This window comes from Amblyraja radiata, chromosome 21 (genome assembly GCF_010909765.2).
Source record: "Amblyraja radiata isolate CabotCenter1 chromosome 21, sAmbRad1.1.pri, whole genome shotgun sequence".
NCBI classification, from domain to species: domain Eukaryota; kingdom Metazoa; phylum Chordata; class Chondrichthyes; order Rajiformes; family Rajidae; genus Amblyraja; species Amblyraja radiata.
This window is the reverse complement of record NC_045976.1, coordinates 42238778-42256279: the sequence shown is the minus strand read 5'-3', so window position 1 is coordinate 42256279 and position 17502 is coordinate 42238778. Positions and strand designations below refer to the sequence as shown.

At 48.4% G+C, this 17502-nt stretch overlaps 1 protein-coding gene across 1 annotated transcript in view; it reads left to right on the top strand.

Annotated features, from left to right (window-relative positions):
• bend7 (BEN domain containing 7) overlaps positions 1-16030 on the top strand; it is a 29338-nt gene extending 13308 nt beyond the window's left edge. The window contains exons 3-9 of the mRNA XM_033040188.1: positions 37-363; positions 2224-2340; positions 6448-6740; positions 9380-9605; positions 13234-13353; positions 14169-14225; positions 15594-16030. Coding sequence (XP_032896079.1) covers positions 37-363; positions 2224-2340; positions 6448-6740; positions 9380-9605; positions 13234-13353; positions 14169-14225; positions 15594-15667 — 1214 coding nt within the window. The 3' untranslated portion in view covers positions 15668-16030. The remainder of the gene's footprint in view (positions 1-36; positions 364-2223; positions 2341-6447; positions 6741-9379; positions 9606-13233; positions 13354-14168; positions 14226-15593) is intronic.
• The last annotated feature ends 1472 nt before the right edge of the window (positions 16031-17502 follow it).

Genomic DNA, 17502 nt, shown 5'->3' with positions numbered 1-17502 from the left:
AAAGTCTAAAGGCTATCTCTTGATGTTGTGTGTCAGGTAACGTCTGCGAGGGTCTGAAGAAGCAGGTATCTGGGATGAGACGGTTGCTGGACAGCAGAGCCAACAGTGTGAGGATCCACCAGCCCCTGATGCAGGGCAGAGGTGGGGCGAAGAGGGAGCCGGAGCCGCGAGACGTAACCTGGCTGCATCGCGGTGCTCAGCGTGACGAGCCGTACTCATCCCAGGCTCTGGTCTGGAAAGATGTCCACGTGCAAACACACGATCCCTTTGCCTCAGGAGGATACGGCGGTGAAGGCTCCAGGTCATCTAAACCCATCGTCGATCCTAATACCGACAGAATTCAAGGCATCTTGGAAAGTAACGGTATGTTATGTTTATTTTATGAAGTTTTTTTGTTTAGACAATAGACAATAGGTGCAGGAGTAGGCCATTCGGCCCTTCGAGCCAGCACTGCCATTCAATGTGATCATGGCTGATCATCCCCAATCGGTACCCCGTTCCTGCCTTCTCCCCATATCCCCTGACTCCACTATCTTTAAGAGGCCTATCTAGCTCTCTCTTGAAAGTATCCAGAGAAGTGGCCTCCACTGAGGCAGAGAATTCCACAGACTCACAACTCTCTGTGAGAAAAAGTGTTTCCTCGTCTCCGTTCTAAATGGCTTACCCCTTATTCTTAAACTGTGTGGCCCCTGATTCTGGACTCCCCCAACATAGGGAACATGTTTCCTGCCTCTAGCGTGTCCAAACCCTTAACAATCTTATATGTTTCAATGAGATACCCTCTCATCCTTCTAAACTCCAGAATATACAAGCCCAGCTGCTCCATTCTCTCAGCATATGACAGTCCCGCCATCCCGGGAATTAACCTTGTAAACCTACTCTGCACTCCCTCAATAGCAAGAATGTCCTTCCTCAAATTAGGGGACCAAAACTGCACACAATACTCCAGGTGTGGTCTCACTAGGGTTCCGTACAACTGCAGAAGGACCTCATTGCTCCTATATTCGATTCCTATATTCGATTTGTTTAGTTTTATAGATATAGCGCGGAAATAGGCCCTTTGGCCCACGCAGAGGATGGTGGGTGCCTGGAACGCGCTGCCAGGGGTGGGGGTGGAGGCAGATACGATAGTGGTGTTTAAGAAGCTTTTGGATAGGCGCGTGGATATGCAGGAAATGAAGGGATATATGGGCAGGCAAGTTAAGAGTTGGTCTTGGCCTCATGTTCAGCATGGGCATTGTGGGCCGAAGGGCCTGTTCTATGTTCCCTGAAGGAAGTGCATGGCCCAATCCTGTTACACCTCCTAGTCCAAGGCACCAGCTATTGGACATGGCAGTGGATCTTGTGAAAATGAACAACATTGGAAATAGTGTTTCAATAGACAATAGATGTAGGCCATTCGGCCCTTCGTGCCAGCACTGCCATTCAATGTGATCATGGCTGATCATCCACAATTAATCCTCAAAATCTTTTAAATCCCCTTTGCTGTCAATCAGACAGCTGGCATTATCCTGAAATGTCAACGTTTAAACATGTTTGAGTATGGTGACTGTTATAATATAATAACAATATGAAATAATGAGTTTAGTTTAGTTTAGTTTAGAGATACAGTGCAGAAACAGGCCCTTCGGCCCACCGAGTCCGCACCGACCAGTGATCCCCGCACATTAAAATGATTCCACACACACTAGGGACAATTTTTACTTTTGTACCAATTATACCAAGTCAATTAACCTACAAACCCGCACGTCTTTGGAGTGTGGGAGGAAACCTTGAGCGCCCGGAGAAAACCCACGCAGGTCACGGGGAGAATGTGCAAACTCCGGACAGACAGCACCCGTAGTCAGGATGGAACCCGGGTCTCCGGTGCTGTGAGGCAGCAACTCTACCCGCTGCGCCACCGTGACGCTTTCGCCCTTCTGTTTCCTCCCTCACTCCAAAAGTCGTACAAGTTTGTAGGTTAATTGGCCTGGTATTAAATGTAAAATTGTCCCCAGTGTGTGTGTGTGTGGGACAGTGTTACTGTGCGGGGATCGCTGGTCTCTGGTGCTGAGAGGCAGCAACTCTACCGCTGCGCCACCTCATTTTAAAAATTAATTAATTTAATTTCTGCCTGCATGTGATGCATATCCCTCCATTCCCTGCATATCCATGAGCCATACTGTGCCAGCCATTTCTTGAATGGGGATTGATGGTGCTGTCGATGTTGCCTGTTCTCTGCAGGGGAGATGACGTACTCTGCACTGGAGACTAACTGCTGCATGTGTGACTGTCAGCCCACGTTACTGGCCATCCTGCAGGAGCTGCGGACATTGCGGGAGCTGATGCAGGCGCAGGCAGGTGAGCAGACAGAGTGGGGCCACTTGTTCTCAATCTTCCCATTCCAGTCCAGTACAGGAAAGATGTCGTCAAGCTGGAAAGAGGGCAGGGAAGATTCACAAGGACGTTGCCAGGACTCGAGTGCCTGAGCTACAGGGAGAGATTGAGCTGCCTGGGGCTTTATTCCCTGGAACGCAGGAGGATGAGGGGCGATGGTATAGAGGTGTACGAGATCACGAGGGGAATGGATTGGATGAATGCTATGACTCGATGATAGAATGAGTCTTTTACACAGGGCAGGGGAACTGAGTCTATTGCTTTAAAGTGAAGAAAGGGCAATCTTTTACCCAGAGTAGGGAGACAAGAGCCAGAGGTCACAGGTTTAAGGTGAGAGGGGAAAGATTTAATAGGAACCTGAGGGATATTTATTTCACACCAGAGGGTGGCGGGTATGTGGAATGAGCTGCCGGGGAGGTATTGGAGAGATATTATAACAGCATTTAAAAGACATTTGGACAGGGACATTGATGGGAAACACTTGAAGGTATATTGGCCAAATACAGGCAGATGGGGCATCTCGGTCAGCATGGACATGATGGGCTGAAGGGCCTGTTTCCGTGCTCTATTACTCTGCAACACAATGCCTACCGGCAGTAAAATGGAGAAGCAAGGAACTGCATATGCTGGTTTACAACAAAAAAAGATCCAAAATGTCAGAATAAACTCAGCGGGTCAGGCAGCATCTGTGGAGAACATGGATAGGTGACGTTTCACAGAGTGCTGGAGTAACTCAGCGGGTCAGGCAGCATCTGTGGAGAACATGGATAGGTGACGTTTCACAGAGTGCTGGAGTAACTCAGCGGGTCAGGCAGCATAGAAACATAGAAAATAGGTGCAGGAGTAGGCCATTCGGCCCTTCGAGCCTGCACCGCCATTCAATATGATCATGGCTGATCATCCAACTCAGTATCCTGTACCTGCCTTCTCTCCATACCCCCTGATCCCTTTAGCCACAAGGGCCACATCTAACTCCCTCTTAAATATAGCCAATGAACTGGCCTCAACTACCTTCTGTGGCAGAGAATTCCACAGATTCACCACTCTCTGTGTGAAAAATGTTTTCTCATCTCGGTCCTAAAAGATTTCCCCCTTATCCTTAAACTGTGACCCCTTGTTCTGGACTTCCCCAACATCGGGAACAATCTTCCTGCATCTAGCCTGTCCAACCCCTTAAGAATTTTGTAAGTTTCTATAAGATCCCCCCTCAATCTTCTAAATTCTAGCGAGTACAAGCCGAGTCTATCCAGTCTTTCTTCATATGAAAGTCCTGACATCCCGGAATCAGTCTGGTGAACCTTCTCTGTACTCCCTCTATGGCAAGAATGTCCTTCCTCAGATTAGGAGACCAAAACTGTACGCAATACTCCAGGTGTGGTCTCACCAAGACCCTGTACAACTGCAGTAGAACCTCCCTGCTCCTATACTCAAATCCTTTTGCTATGAATGCTAACATACCATTCGCTTTCTTCACTGCCTGCTGCACCTGCATGCCTACTTTCAATGACTGGTGTACCATGACACCCAGGTCTCAGTTGCATCTCCCCTTTCCTAATCGGCCACCATTCAGATAATAGACTACTTTCCTGTTTTTGCCACCAAAGTGGATAACCTCACATTTATCCACATTATACTGCATCTGCCATGCATTTGCCCACTCACCCAGCCTATCCAAGTCACCTTGCAGCCTCCTAGCATCCTCCTCACAGCTAACACTGCCCCCCAGCTTCGTGTCATCCGCAAACTTGGAGATGTTGCATTCAATTCCCTCGTCCAAATCATTAATATATATTGTAAATAGCTGGGGTCCCAGCACTGAGCCTTGCGGTACCCCACTAGTCACTGCCTGCCATTGTGAAAAGGACCCGTTTACTCCTACTCTTTGCTTCCTGTTTGCCAGCCAGTTCTCTATCCACATCAATACTGAACCCCCAATACCGTGTGCTTTAAGTTTGTATACTAATCTCTTAAGTGGGACCTTGTCGAAAGCCTTCTGAAAGTCCAGATACAACACATCCACTGGTTCTCCCTTATCCACGCTACTAGTTACATCCTCGAAAAATTCTATAAGATTCGTCAGACATGATTTACCTTTCGTAAATCCATGCTGACTTTGTCCAATGATTTCACCACTTTCCAAAGCATCTGTGGAGAACATGGATAGGTGACGTTTCACAGAGTGCTGGAGTAACTCAGCGGGTCAGGCAGCATCTGTGGAGAACATGGATAGGTGACGTTTCACAGAGTGCTGGAGTAACTCAGCGGGTTAGGCAGCATCTGTGGAGAACATGGATAGGTGACGTTTCACAGAGTGCTGGAGTAACTCAGCGGGTCAGGCAGCATCTGTGGAGAACATGGATAGGTGACGTTTCACAGAGTGCTGGAGTAACTCGGCGGGTCAGGCAGCATCTGTGGAGAACATGGATAGGTGATGTTTTCGGCCGGGACCCTTGTTCAGACTGACGTGACAGCAGATCTAGCCGTTTCAAGCATTAAAGGTAGACACAAAAAGCTGCAGTAACTCGGTGGGTCAGACAGCATCTCTGGCGAAAAGGAATAGATGACATTTTGGGTCGTAAATTCTGAAGAAGGGTTCCTTCTCTCCAGAGATGCTGCCTGTCCCGCTGAGTTACTCCAGCTTTTTGTGTCTATTATTAGTGTAATCCGGCATCTGTAGTTCCTTTCTCTACATTTTCAAGCATTAAACCGATTTAAATGAGTTTATTGTCACACACACCAGGGTGCAGTGAAATTCCTAGTTTACCGAGAGTGAATAATTCCTCATTTTCGTCGAGTGAACAATAGTACGCAAATAAATTGGTTGATTGAAAGATACCAGAAGTACGCAATAAATTGGTTGATTGAAAGATACAGCTTGGAAACAGGCCCTTCGGCCCACCGAGACCAGTCTAACCGTTGATCACCTGTTTACAATAGACAATAGACAACAGGTGCAGGAGTAAGCCCTTCAAGCCAGCACTGCCATTCAATGTGATCATGGCTGATCATTCCTAATCAGTACCCCCGACTGATATCTTTAAGAGCCCGATCTAACTCTCTCACACTAGTTCTATGTTTAAAACATTCATCTATCTATGTTCATGTGATAGGAGCAGTAGGCCATTCGGCCCATCAAGTCCACTGCCCCATTCGATCATGGCTGATCTATCTCTCCCTCCCAACCCCATTCTCCTGCCTTCTCCCCATAATCCCTGACACCCGTACTGATCAAGAATCTGTCTATCACTGCCTTAAATATATCCACTGACTTGGCCTCCACCGTCCTCTGTGGCAATGAATTCCACAGATCACTACCCTTCTCCAGAGATGCTGCCTGACCTGCTGAGTGGCATTTTCTTGCCATACTTTTTAATCTCAAGATGCAAGATTCAAGAGAGTTTATTGTCGTGTGTCCCAGATAGGACAATGAAATTCTTGCTTTGCTTCAGCACAACAGAATATAGTAGGCATGAATACAGAACAGATCAGTGTGTCCATATACCATTGTATAAATATATACACACATGAATAAATAAACTGATAAAGTGCAAATAAACAGATAACGGTCTATTAATGTTCAGAGTTTTGTTTCGTCTTCTTCTTTCGTGTGGCGTGCACAGCCTAAAGTTGTAGGACAACTTGTTCTATTTGATCTTCCGTTTGTGCACGTCGAGTTGATTGCATTAGTCGAAACAGTGCGGACCACATGAAGGTTGCAATCTTCCACCCCAGAGTTTTGTTTGAGTTGAGTTTAATAGCCTGATGGCTGTGGGGAAGTAGCTATTCCTGAACCTGGACGTTGCAGTCTTCAGGCTCCTGTACCTTCTACCAGAAGGTAGCAGGGAGATGAGTGTGTGGCCAGGATGGTGTGGGTCCTTGTTGCTGCCAGCCTTTTTGTGGCAGCGACTGCGATAAATCCCCTCGATAGTAGGGAGGTCAGAGCCGATGATGGACTGGGCAGTGGTCACTACTTTTTGTAGTAAACACTTACAGCTACAGTTTAGTTTATTGCCACGCGTACAGTGAGAAGCTTTTGTTGCGTGCTGATGTTGCTCTTGCCTTGTCCTGCAGGTCCCCAGAGCACAGTGCAAGTCCCCACAGCCCACACCAACCCCTTCCGATCCAATCTGCTTCGGAATAAGATCATTAAGAAAAGACTGATCCACCGGCTGAAACCATTACCGGCGCAGCCCAGTCGCAAACTCCTCCAGCACCAGACGGTCAGCGAGGCCCAGGCGGAGAGGAACCGTACGTTAGCCAGCGAGAGGCTGAGCACAGATGCCAACGCCGGCCCCGCTCCAGCACGCTGCGCAGGTTCCTGTATCCCCGATCTGGAGAGCGTGCACAACAGCGATCTTCTGGAGGTGAGTGCACGCTACTAAACTTGCAGCGTTGGCTTCCATCCAAAGTGACGGTCGGCACGGTGGCGCAGCGGGTAGAGTCGCTGCCTCACAGCGCCAGGGACCCGGATTCCATCCCGACCAACGTGTGCTGTCTGTACGGAGTTTGCACGTTCTCCTCGTGACCTGCATGGGTTTTCTCAAATTTTTTTTTAGTTTTAGAGATGCAGAGGCGACCAGAAAAAGGTACGACTCTTTGGGCGACTACTCACGACCATACAGGCGTTGCCCCGTGTCTTGTCGACACGTGACACCTGTATGGTCGTGAGTAGATGATTGTATGTTGGTGAGTAGTCACCCAAAGAATCGTACCTTTTTCTGGATTTTCAACATGTTGAAAATTTTCGGCAACTAATGACGGGTGCCGGCAAGTTGCCGAAAAAAATCGGGTAAGTGAGTCAGGCCCTTGACTGTCTACCCTATCTATGCCTCTCATAACTTTGTATCTTTTGATCAGGTCTTTCCCCCCCGCCCCCCCGACCAACCTCTAGTGCTTCAGAGAAAACAATCCAAGTCTGTCCAACCTCTCCTTAAAGCTAATGGCCACTAATCCAGGAATCGTTCCGTTAAACCACCCCCTCCCCCCCCCTTTTCCAAAGCCTCCACATCCTTCCTGTAATGGGGGCGACCAGTGCCGCACGCAATACTCCAAATGCAGCCTGACCATGGTCCTATACCGCTGTGTCATGACTGCCTGATGATAGACCTGTACAAACTCACTGAGGTTTTTTAAAGATAGACACAAAATGCTGGAGTAACTCAGCGGGACAGGCAGCATCTCTGGAGAGAAGGAATGGGTGACGTTTTGGGTCGAGCCCCTTCAGACCAAAGATCCTACAGCGGAGCAAGATAGATCACTTCTGCTAAATGCAATGGGCTGACGTGTAGTACACAACGGAGCGGAACGTGGGCCTTTTTTTCATCCATTTCCGTAACCCGACTCGCAGTGTAATCAACGTTGCGGGGGAACAGTTTGTGAGAAGATTTTTACCACAGAACTTTTATTTTGTACGAGGATGTTTCCGTAACCGGCTTCCGTCTCTGCACTAGTATCTTTGCTCCGCTACGGGATCTTTGGTGCGGAGACGGAATCCGGTTACGGAAATGGGGCCGAAAATTACCCACGAATCTGCCCATGGCCGTACTACGTCTTTTTCGCCGAGTGGTCTATCTTGCTCGCTGTAGGATCTTTGCTTCGGACGAGTCAGGGGAAAGGGAAAAGATATATATGGACGCCATTGTTAGCTGTTTGTTGGGTGAAAACGAGAAGCTGGTGCGACTTGGGTGGGGGAGGGATGGAGAGAGAGGGAATGCCGGGGTTACTTAAAGTTGGAGAAATCAATATTCTGGGGTCCCTAACCCGAATGCATGGTCTGAAGAAGGGTCTCGACCCGAAACATCGCCCATTCCTTCTCTTCAGAGATGCTGCCTGTCCCGCTGATTTACTCCGGCATTTTGTGCCTACCTTCGATTTAAACCAGCATCTGCAGTTCTTGACTACACAAGGCTTTTTAAAGTTTACTTTTACTTGGAGAAGTTGATAAGTTATGCAGGTTCTTGATAATGAGACTCTCACGCTGATTCTGTACAATAGGCGGATGTTAATAATCAGTGATTAAGAACAATGTCTGCCCTGTCTGTCATTTGAATTCAGTTTGCTTTGAGTATTTCCCCACTCTAATTAGCTCAAATACCTGTTTTGAGCTTCAAAGGTTCCCATTCCTTAGTCTCCGTGCGAAATTTGTAATGAATCTGCTGGGAACAACGTTGATCCATCTTTGGACCCACAATATAAATACAGAGAGGACTCCAGTCTCCCCTTTCCTGCATCTCCCTTCATCAATCTCAAAGCCACGGGCACACACTCTCAAAACACCCTCAAAACAAAAAAAAAACCTCTCCCTGTAGCTGTAACAGTGTGACCAGAACTGCACTCGATGTGTCCTGGCCACATTCCTAGAAAACTACAGGAATTAGTCCGTGGATGACCTGCATGTTCATGTTCATAAGTTACAGGAGCAGAATTAGGCCATTCGGCCCATCGAGTCTACTCTGCCATTCGATCTTGGCTGATCTATTGTTCCCTCTCAACCCCATTCCCCTGCCTTATCCCCGGACCCTTTCAATCTTCACCCCGTTACTAATCACTAAGCAAAGCTGAGAATCAGAGTGAGTTGTAGCCTGGTTTAGTTTAATTTAGAGATACAGTGCAAAAACAGGCCCTTCGGCCCATCAAGTCCGTGCCGACCAGCGATCCCCGCATACTAACACTATCCTACACCCACTAGGGAATTTTTTTCACAGAGAGTGGTGAATGTGTGGAATTCTCTGCCACAGAAAGTAGTTGAGGCCAGTTCATTGGCTATATTTAAGAGGGAGTTAGATGTGGCCCTTGTGGCTAAAAGGATCAGGGGGTATGGAGAGAAGGCAGGTACGGGATACTGAGTTGGATGATCAGCCATGATCATATTGAATGGCGGTGCAGGCTCGAAGGGCCGAATGGCCTACTCCTGCACCTATTTTCTCTGTTTCTAACTGTGTGAATGAAGATGTAACTGTGTGATGAGGATGTGTTAACTGTGTGTTTGCCGTGGCTGTGGCAGCCGGAGGTGCGCCTGGCAGAGGGCTACGATGTGCTCATCCCCAAGTCCCAGCTGGAGTCCATACTGCTCAACTACTCCCGCACCGGGAGCCTGCTCTTCCGCAAGCTCGTCTCCGCATTTTTTGACGACCGCACTTTGGCGAACTCCCTCCCAAACGGGAAGAGGAAGCGAGGAGCCAATGACAACAGGAAGGGGCTGGACCAGAACATCGTGGGGGCGATAAAAGGTAACTTTCACCTCTAGATCTGGATGCCACATGGTCTTCTTCTGTCGTGTGTCTTTTAGACCTGCAGCTAGGTTGAGGCGAGCCGGACCAACGTGTCATCGTCCAGGTCATACAGACCTCGTTCACCATTGGATGTTTGGGGCAACTGGTGACGATGTGCTCCACTGTCTGTGTTGGGTCCCCACACTCGCAGGAGGCGCTGGCTGTCCACGAGGCCCCACCTCTTCATCGCTACTCCATAGCGTCCGACCAAGCAGTTGAGGGTTGTCCACTGCTTTTGGGGGCCAGGGACGTCCATGGGGTCATCGATGTAATGGTGTAGCCTAGATGGTTCCGCTGACTTCCACTGGTCTTGGGTGGACCACGTGAAGGTTGCAATCTCCCACCCCACTATAGAAGTTACTTTAGTTACATAGAAGACCACATTGACCATTAAAATGCCACATGGTGGGCTGGCCGTACTTCAAAGATGTTCCTCTTGTACGCAGTAGGCCACAGAGCAGATAAACCCATGGTTCCTTACCAATTCTTCATTAGTACAAGTGTTAGGGGTTATGGGGAGAAGGCATGAGAATGGATCAGCTGTGATTGAATGGCAGAGTAGACTCGATGGGCCGAATAGCCCAATTCTGCTCTAATAACATGAACTAATGGAGTCACACAGTGTGGAAACAGGCCCTTCTTCCCAACATGCCCACGCCGATCGACATGCCCCAACTACACTTGTCCCACCTGCCTGCATTTGGCCCATATCCCTCTAAACCTGTCCTATACATGTTACCTCTTTAATAAGCTGCAGAATCCTTCAGAGTAGGCCATTCGGCCCTTCGAGCCAGCACCACCATTCACTGTGATCATGGCTGATCATCCCCAATCAGTACCCCGTTCCTGCCTTCTCTCCATATCCCCTGACTCCGCTATTTCCAAGAGCCCTATCTAGCTCTCTCTTGAAAGCATCCAGAGAACCTGCCTCCACCGCCCTCTGAGGCAGAGAATTCCACAGACTCACCACTCCCTGTGAGAAAAAGTGTTTCCTCGGCTCCATTCTAAATGGCTTACACCTTATTCTTAAACTGTGGCCCCTGGTTCTGGACTCCCCCAACATCGGGAACATGTTTCCTGCCTCTAGCGTGTCCAAACCCTTAACAATCCTATATGTTTCAATGAGATACAATACAATACAATACAATACAATTTATTGTCATTTGAGCCTCAGTGAGGCTCAAACGAAATTCTGTTTCCACAGCCATACAAACAAAGACAATTTCCTAGACATACACACAATTTAACTCACACAAACATCCATCACAGTGGACCCACTGTGATGGAAGGCAAAGTCTTTTCTCTCCCCTGTTCTCCATGTCTCTCCCGATGTCCAAGCCCCAGGCGGGCGATGATAAGTCCCACGGCCATTTTAGGCGGTGCCGGGCGATTTACGGCCCCGCTCCCGGTCTAAATGTCACAAAGTTGGAGCCCTCGGCGGGCGCTGGAATGTCCCACGGCCATGAAGCCGTGCCGGGTGATGTACGTCCCCGGTCTGGGTCGTTCCAACACCGCGACACGGGCTGGAGAAGTCGCGTTGCGGGAGCTCCGGGAAGCGGTCTCTCTCTCCCCCCGGGAGTAGAGATGAGATACCCTCTCATCCTTCTAAACTCCAGGATGTACAAGCCCAGCTGCTCCATTCTCTCAGCAGTACTCAGGAACGTGGTACAGCAGTATTTATTAAAAGGCACTTATAATACACGGCAGCATGTTGCTTCAGCTGTGTAGCAGCGTGGACTGCCAGCACGTGTTGGGTTACGATAATATGAACAGTGTAGTCGGCAGAGGTTATAATAATAAAGCAGTACATTGGTTAGTAAGGGAAGTAACCAAGTACACATACCTATTTTAGCTACCCTTTTAGATAGGCACAAAATGCTGGAGTAACTCAGCGGGACAGGCAGCATCTCTGGAGAGGAGGAGTGGGTGACGTTTCGGGTCTAGATCCTCTTTCAGACTGAGAGTCTGGGGGGGGAAGGGAGACTAGAGGTATGAAAAGGTTCTGAACTAATCAGGGAGTTTGGTTTATGTGGGAAGGAACTGCTGATGATGATTCACTCCGAAGATAGACACAAAATGCTGGAGTCACTCACCGGGACAGGCAGCATCTCTGGAGAGAAGGAATGGGGGACGACTCAGGTCCTTTCGTTACCATTTTAAGTTACCTGTGTAGTTATTTCAGTTACCTATTTAGTCAGATTCAGATTCAGATTCAACTTTAATTGTCATTGTGCAGTGTACAGTACAGAGACAACGAAATGCAGTTAGCATCTCCCTGGAAGAGCGACATAGAATATGATTTCAATAAATAAATCTAGTTACATGCATACGGTCATAGTGTTTTTCCTGTGGGAGGAGTGTCCGGGGGGGGGGGGGGGGGGGGGGGGGGGGGGGGTGATTGGCAGTCACCGAGGTACATTGTTGAGTAGAGTGACAGCCGCAGGGAAGAAGCTGTTCCTGGACCTGCTGGTCCGGCAACGGAGAGACCGGTAGCGCCTCCCGGATGGTAGGAGGGTAAGCAGTCCATGGTTGGGGTGAGAGCAGTCCTTGGCGATGCTGAGCGCCCTCCGCAGACAACGCTTGCTTTGAACAGACTCAATGGAGGGGAGCGAGGAACCGGTGATGCGTTGGGCAATTTTCACCACCCCCTGCAGTGCTTTCCGGTCGGAGACAGAGCAGTTGCCATACCATACTGTGATACAGTTGGTAAGGATGCTCTCGATGGTGCAGCGGTAGTCGCATGTTTAGTATGTTTAAGAAAGAACTGCAGATCGAAGGTGGACAGAAATGCTGGAGAAACTCAGCGGGTGAGGCAGCATCTCGATGCTGCCTCACCCGCTGAGTTTCTTCAGCATTTTTGCCCCCCTTCTATGTAGTGTGTGTTAATTACTACTTTTCACACAGAGAGTTGAGATGAGAGGGGAAGAAGTAGGGTTTCGGCCCAAAACGTTGCCTATTCCCTTCGCTCCATAGATGCTGCTGCACCCGCTGAGTTTCTCCAGCATTTTTGTGTACCTTCGATTTTCCAGCATCTGCAGTTCCTTCTTAAACAAGATTATTAAGGTTTTGGACACGCTAGAGGCAGGAAACATGTTCCCGATGTTGGGGGAGTCCAGAACCAGGGGCCACAGTTTAAGAATAAGGGGTCAGCCATTTAGAACGGAGATGAGGAAACAGTTTTTCGCACAGAGAGTTGTGGAATTCTCTGCCTCAGAAGGCGGTGGTGGCCGGTTCTCCGGATGCTTTCAAGAGAGAGCCAGATAGGGCTCTTAAAGATAGCAGAGTCAGGGGATGTGGGGAGAAGGCAGGAACGGGTACTGATTGGGGACGATCAGCCATGATCACATTGAATGGCGGTGCTGGCTCGAAGGGCCGAATGGCCTACTCCTGCACCTATTGTCTATTGTCTACCTTCTATTTAGTGTGTGTTAGTTACTCCTTTACATCAGTGTCAGTTGCCTCTTTCTTGGAGCAGCTTGTTGTGAAAGTTGCCTTCCCACATTTCACAATTCCACGGGCTGCCGGCACTCGTTATCAATTCATCCACACGCCCGAGACTTTGAACTAATGAAATGTAAAATTTCAGTTTTCACAGAAAAATATTGCACTCTAAATCGGATTGACAGAGTTCCCGGGCCAAAGGATTGGATACAAATTCTCCAGGATCAAATCAAGCTGGCGAGAAAACGCTTAAAGCGGGGTTCTGGTGAGTAAATGTAGCAAACCGATTCGGGAACTCCAAGTGTGTTTGACCGTCCCGATGCCGGAGTTTGGATCATCCCGACGAAAGGGCCTGTACATCCGGCCGTCCGTAGTGGCGACTACCGACGGTTCATGGCCCCCGACCACGGGTGAACAAAGGAGGAGGACTGGCTGAACCTTGTGCCTTCCACCACAGTGAAGAACGCTGTGGTGGATGTTTGTGTTAAATCTTATTGTGTATTGTGTGTTCTTTTTAAGTGTATCGCTGCTGGCAAATTCATTTCACTGCACCTTCGGAGGCATGTGACGAATAAAGTTGACTTTGACGTAGGACTCAAGGGTAACTCTGGGTGTGAGCGTGAGACTAGGACTGCCGCCCACTGCTGTTTAATGAAGGCGGCACGGTGGCGCAGCGGTAGAGTTGCTGCCTCACAGCGCCAGAGACCCGGGTTCCATCCTGACTACGGGCGCTGTCTGTACGGAGTTTGCACGTGGGTGGGTTTTCTCCGGGTGCTCCGACTTCCTCCAGCGGTTTGTCTTTTAATTGTTTTTCATTTTGAGACACAGCGCGGAAACACCTCCATAAGATCACCTCTCAGCCTCCAGCACTCTGAAGAATAATGTCCTAGCCCTACTCTATAAGCCCACAAGTCCTGGCGGCATCCTTGCACGAAAAGCTTGCACAACTTTTAATTTGTAAACTTAAAGTTACATCGTTAAAGAATGTGTATTATGTCATTTAGCAAACCATTTGCAGATCAGAGTTTGGTGCCAACATTTTTTTTTTTGGTTACTAATTAATTGTTTTTAAATTTCCAGTTCTCGAGACGTTTGACTCCGGCGGGAAAATGGGAACCAGTCTCATTCTAAATTCCGGTAAAGTTTTGATGCTAAAATCAAACATGTCCCAAATATTTATTTTTTGTCTATAATACTTGCGTTGGGGGAAGGGGTGAGTGGTGGAATATTACGTTGGGGGACCAGGCCACCCGTGTGACAGGGACCTAACGGGTCCCACTTAGTCTAGTCATCCTTAAAATTCCTAATATAAAGTGCAGAGGGGTTCTAACATGTACTTCATGTAACAGTTGAAAAATGTGAAATTATTTCTCAATAATATAATAATCTGATGATGCATGAGTGGTAATCATACAAGTACATTTGATTTTAGAGGAAGAGAGACACAAAGTGCTGGAGTAACTCTGCGGGACAGGCGCCATCTCTGGAGAGAAGGAATGGGTGGCGTTTTGGGTCGAGACTCTTCTTCAGGGTTCTGTCAATGCTCCTATCAATTATGACCTTATGATCTCAAGGTGTGACGAGATCCAGGCCGAGTAGGTAACCTGGTGTCTTGATCAGAACGGGTGTCAGGGGTTATGGGGAGAAGGCAGGAAAATAGGATTAGGAGGCAGAGATCAGCCATGATTCAATGTCGGTGTACACTTGATGGGCCGAATGGCCCAAATTCTACTCCTATGACGTGAAATAGTGTCAAAGCACGGTGGTGCAACAGGTAGTGCCGCTGCCTCACAGCGCCAGAGAACCGGGCTCCAACCTGACATCGGGTACTGTCTGTGTGGAGTTTGCACGTTCTCCCTGTGACCTGCGTGGGTTTCCTCCGGGTGCTCCGGTTTCCTCCCACATCCCAAAGACGTGCAGGTTTGTAGGTTAATTGGCCCTCTAACTTGTTGCCTAGTGTGAAGGGAGTGGATGAGAAAATGGCGTAGCATAGAACTAGTGTGAACGTTGACTCAGTGGGCTGAGGTGCCTGTTAGAAATATAGAAAACAGGTGCAGTTCTCGGCCATTCGGCCCTTTGAGCCAGCACCGCCCCCATTCAATGTGATCATGGCTGATCATCCAGAATCAATACCCGTTCATGCTTTCTCCCCATATCCCTTGATTCCTTTAGCTATGAGCTAACTCTCTCTTGAAAACATCCAGTGAATTGGCCTCCACTGCCTTCTGTGGCAGAGAATTCCGTAGATTCACAACTCTCTGGGTGGAGAAGCTTTTCCTCATCTCAGTCCTAAATGGCCTAACCCCTTATTCTTGATTAGTGCGGGTGTACGGGGAGAAGGCAGGAGAATGGGGTTGAGAGCAAAAGTTGAAGATGGGTCCCACCCCGAAACGTGGCCTGTCCACTTCTTCCAAAGATGCTACTCGACCTGCTGCGTTACTCCAACGTATTGCGTCATTTCCTTCATTCGGTGACTAATAACTCTGAATTGTGTGGTTCTTTTAGGTGGGAATGTGAACGCTGGCAGCTCAAGTGACATCTGGAGCACTTCAGAACCAGTCTGCACACTTCAAATATGATGTTTGGACAGCTGCTGTTATAGTGGATTGCAAACCATGTAGAGACCAGATCAAAGTTACTCCTTTGCATTCATATTCATTTACTTGCTTCCTCTTTCATCCCTCTGGGCATCTGCTACACCGGTTGTGATGTTCCCTTATAAATCTTTTATTAATTTAACATTCAAGTTAACCGTAACAATTTTTTTCTTTTTGATGAATATGTATTTTCAAGTTGCTTGAAGTAGCATTTGGTGCAGCGATCTCAAACACTCTGAGATGATCATCTGGGACAGTACATGAAGGCATCGCTTCCCTCCAATCACACCAAGCTTATTATAATTGTAGAGAGTGATTTTGCTTTAAATATGAAATTCAAGTAACAAGTTTGCTTTGAGCAGGAGTGCGAAACGGAAGGTGCTGAATTCTCAATTGATTTGACCTCAGACTATTGTAGAGTCATAAGGGCAGAAACAGGCCCTTCGGCCCACCTTGCCCATGCCGACCTACATGTCCCATCTACACTAGAATAGAATAGAATAGAATATAATAGAATGCCTTTTATTGTCATTCAAACAGCTTGGTTTGAACGAAATTGCATTTTCTACAGTCTTAACACCCGCCTGCATTTGGCCCACATCCCTCTCACCTTATCCTATCCAAGGACCTGTCGAAATGTTCCTCAAACATTGAGCTAGTGCCTCAACTGCTTTGTTCATAAGTTGGAGGAGCAGAATTAGGCCATTCAGCCCATCACCTCTCTTCTGCCGTTCAATCATGGCTGATCTATCTTTCCCCCTCAACCCCATTCTCCTGCCTTCTCCCCATAGCGTCTGGCACTGACGGAGGTAGAGGTTCATACATTACAGAGCTCTGCAATCTGATGTACCTTCCTAAAGTATCATGCTGCCTGACCCGCTGAGTTACTCCAGCACTCTGTGAAACGTCACCTATCCATGTTCCCCACAGATGCTGCCTGACCCGCTGAGTTACTCCAGCACTCTGTGAAACGTCACCTATCCATGTTCTCCACAGATGCTGCCTGACCCACTGAGTTATGGTGCAGCAGCATTTATGGAGCTAAGGAAATAGGCAACGTTTCGGGCCAAAATCCTTCTGGAAATATTTCCTTAGCTCCATAGATGCTGCCTGACCCACTGAGTTACTCCAGTACTCTGTGAAACGTCACCTATCCATGTTCTCCACAGATGCTGCCTGACCCACTGAGTTATGGTGCAGCAGCATTTATGGAGCTAAGGAAATAGGCAACGTTTCGGGCCAAAATCCTTCTGGAAATATTTCCTTAGCTCCATAGATGCTGCCTGACCCACTGAGTTACTCCAGTACTCTGTGAAACGTCACCTATCCATGTTCTCCACAGATGCTGCCTGACCCGCTGAGTTACTCCAGCACTCTGTGAAACGTCACCTATCCATGTTCTCCACAGATGCTGCCTGACCCGCTGAGTTACTCCAGCACTCTGTGAAACGTCACCTATCCATGTTCTCCACAGATGCTGCATGACCCACTGAGTTACTCCATCAGCTGTATGGCAGATTGGGTAATAAACACTCACTTTGCCAGGTAGAGCGGGTGAAGTCGCTGCCTCACAGCGCCGCAGACCCGGGTTGGATCACGACCTAGGGTGTTGTCTGTGTGTGTGGAGTTTGCACGTCCTCCGTGACCGCGTGGGTTTTCTCCGGGTGCTCCGGTTTCCTCCCACATCCCAAAGAAGGAGGGCTTCTGTATACTGCCCCCTAGTGTGTAGGGAGTGGATGTGAAAGCGGGATAGCATAGACCTAGTGTGAACGGCTGATCGATGGTTGGCGTGGACTCGATGGGCCGAAGGGCCTGTT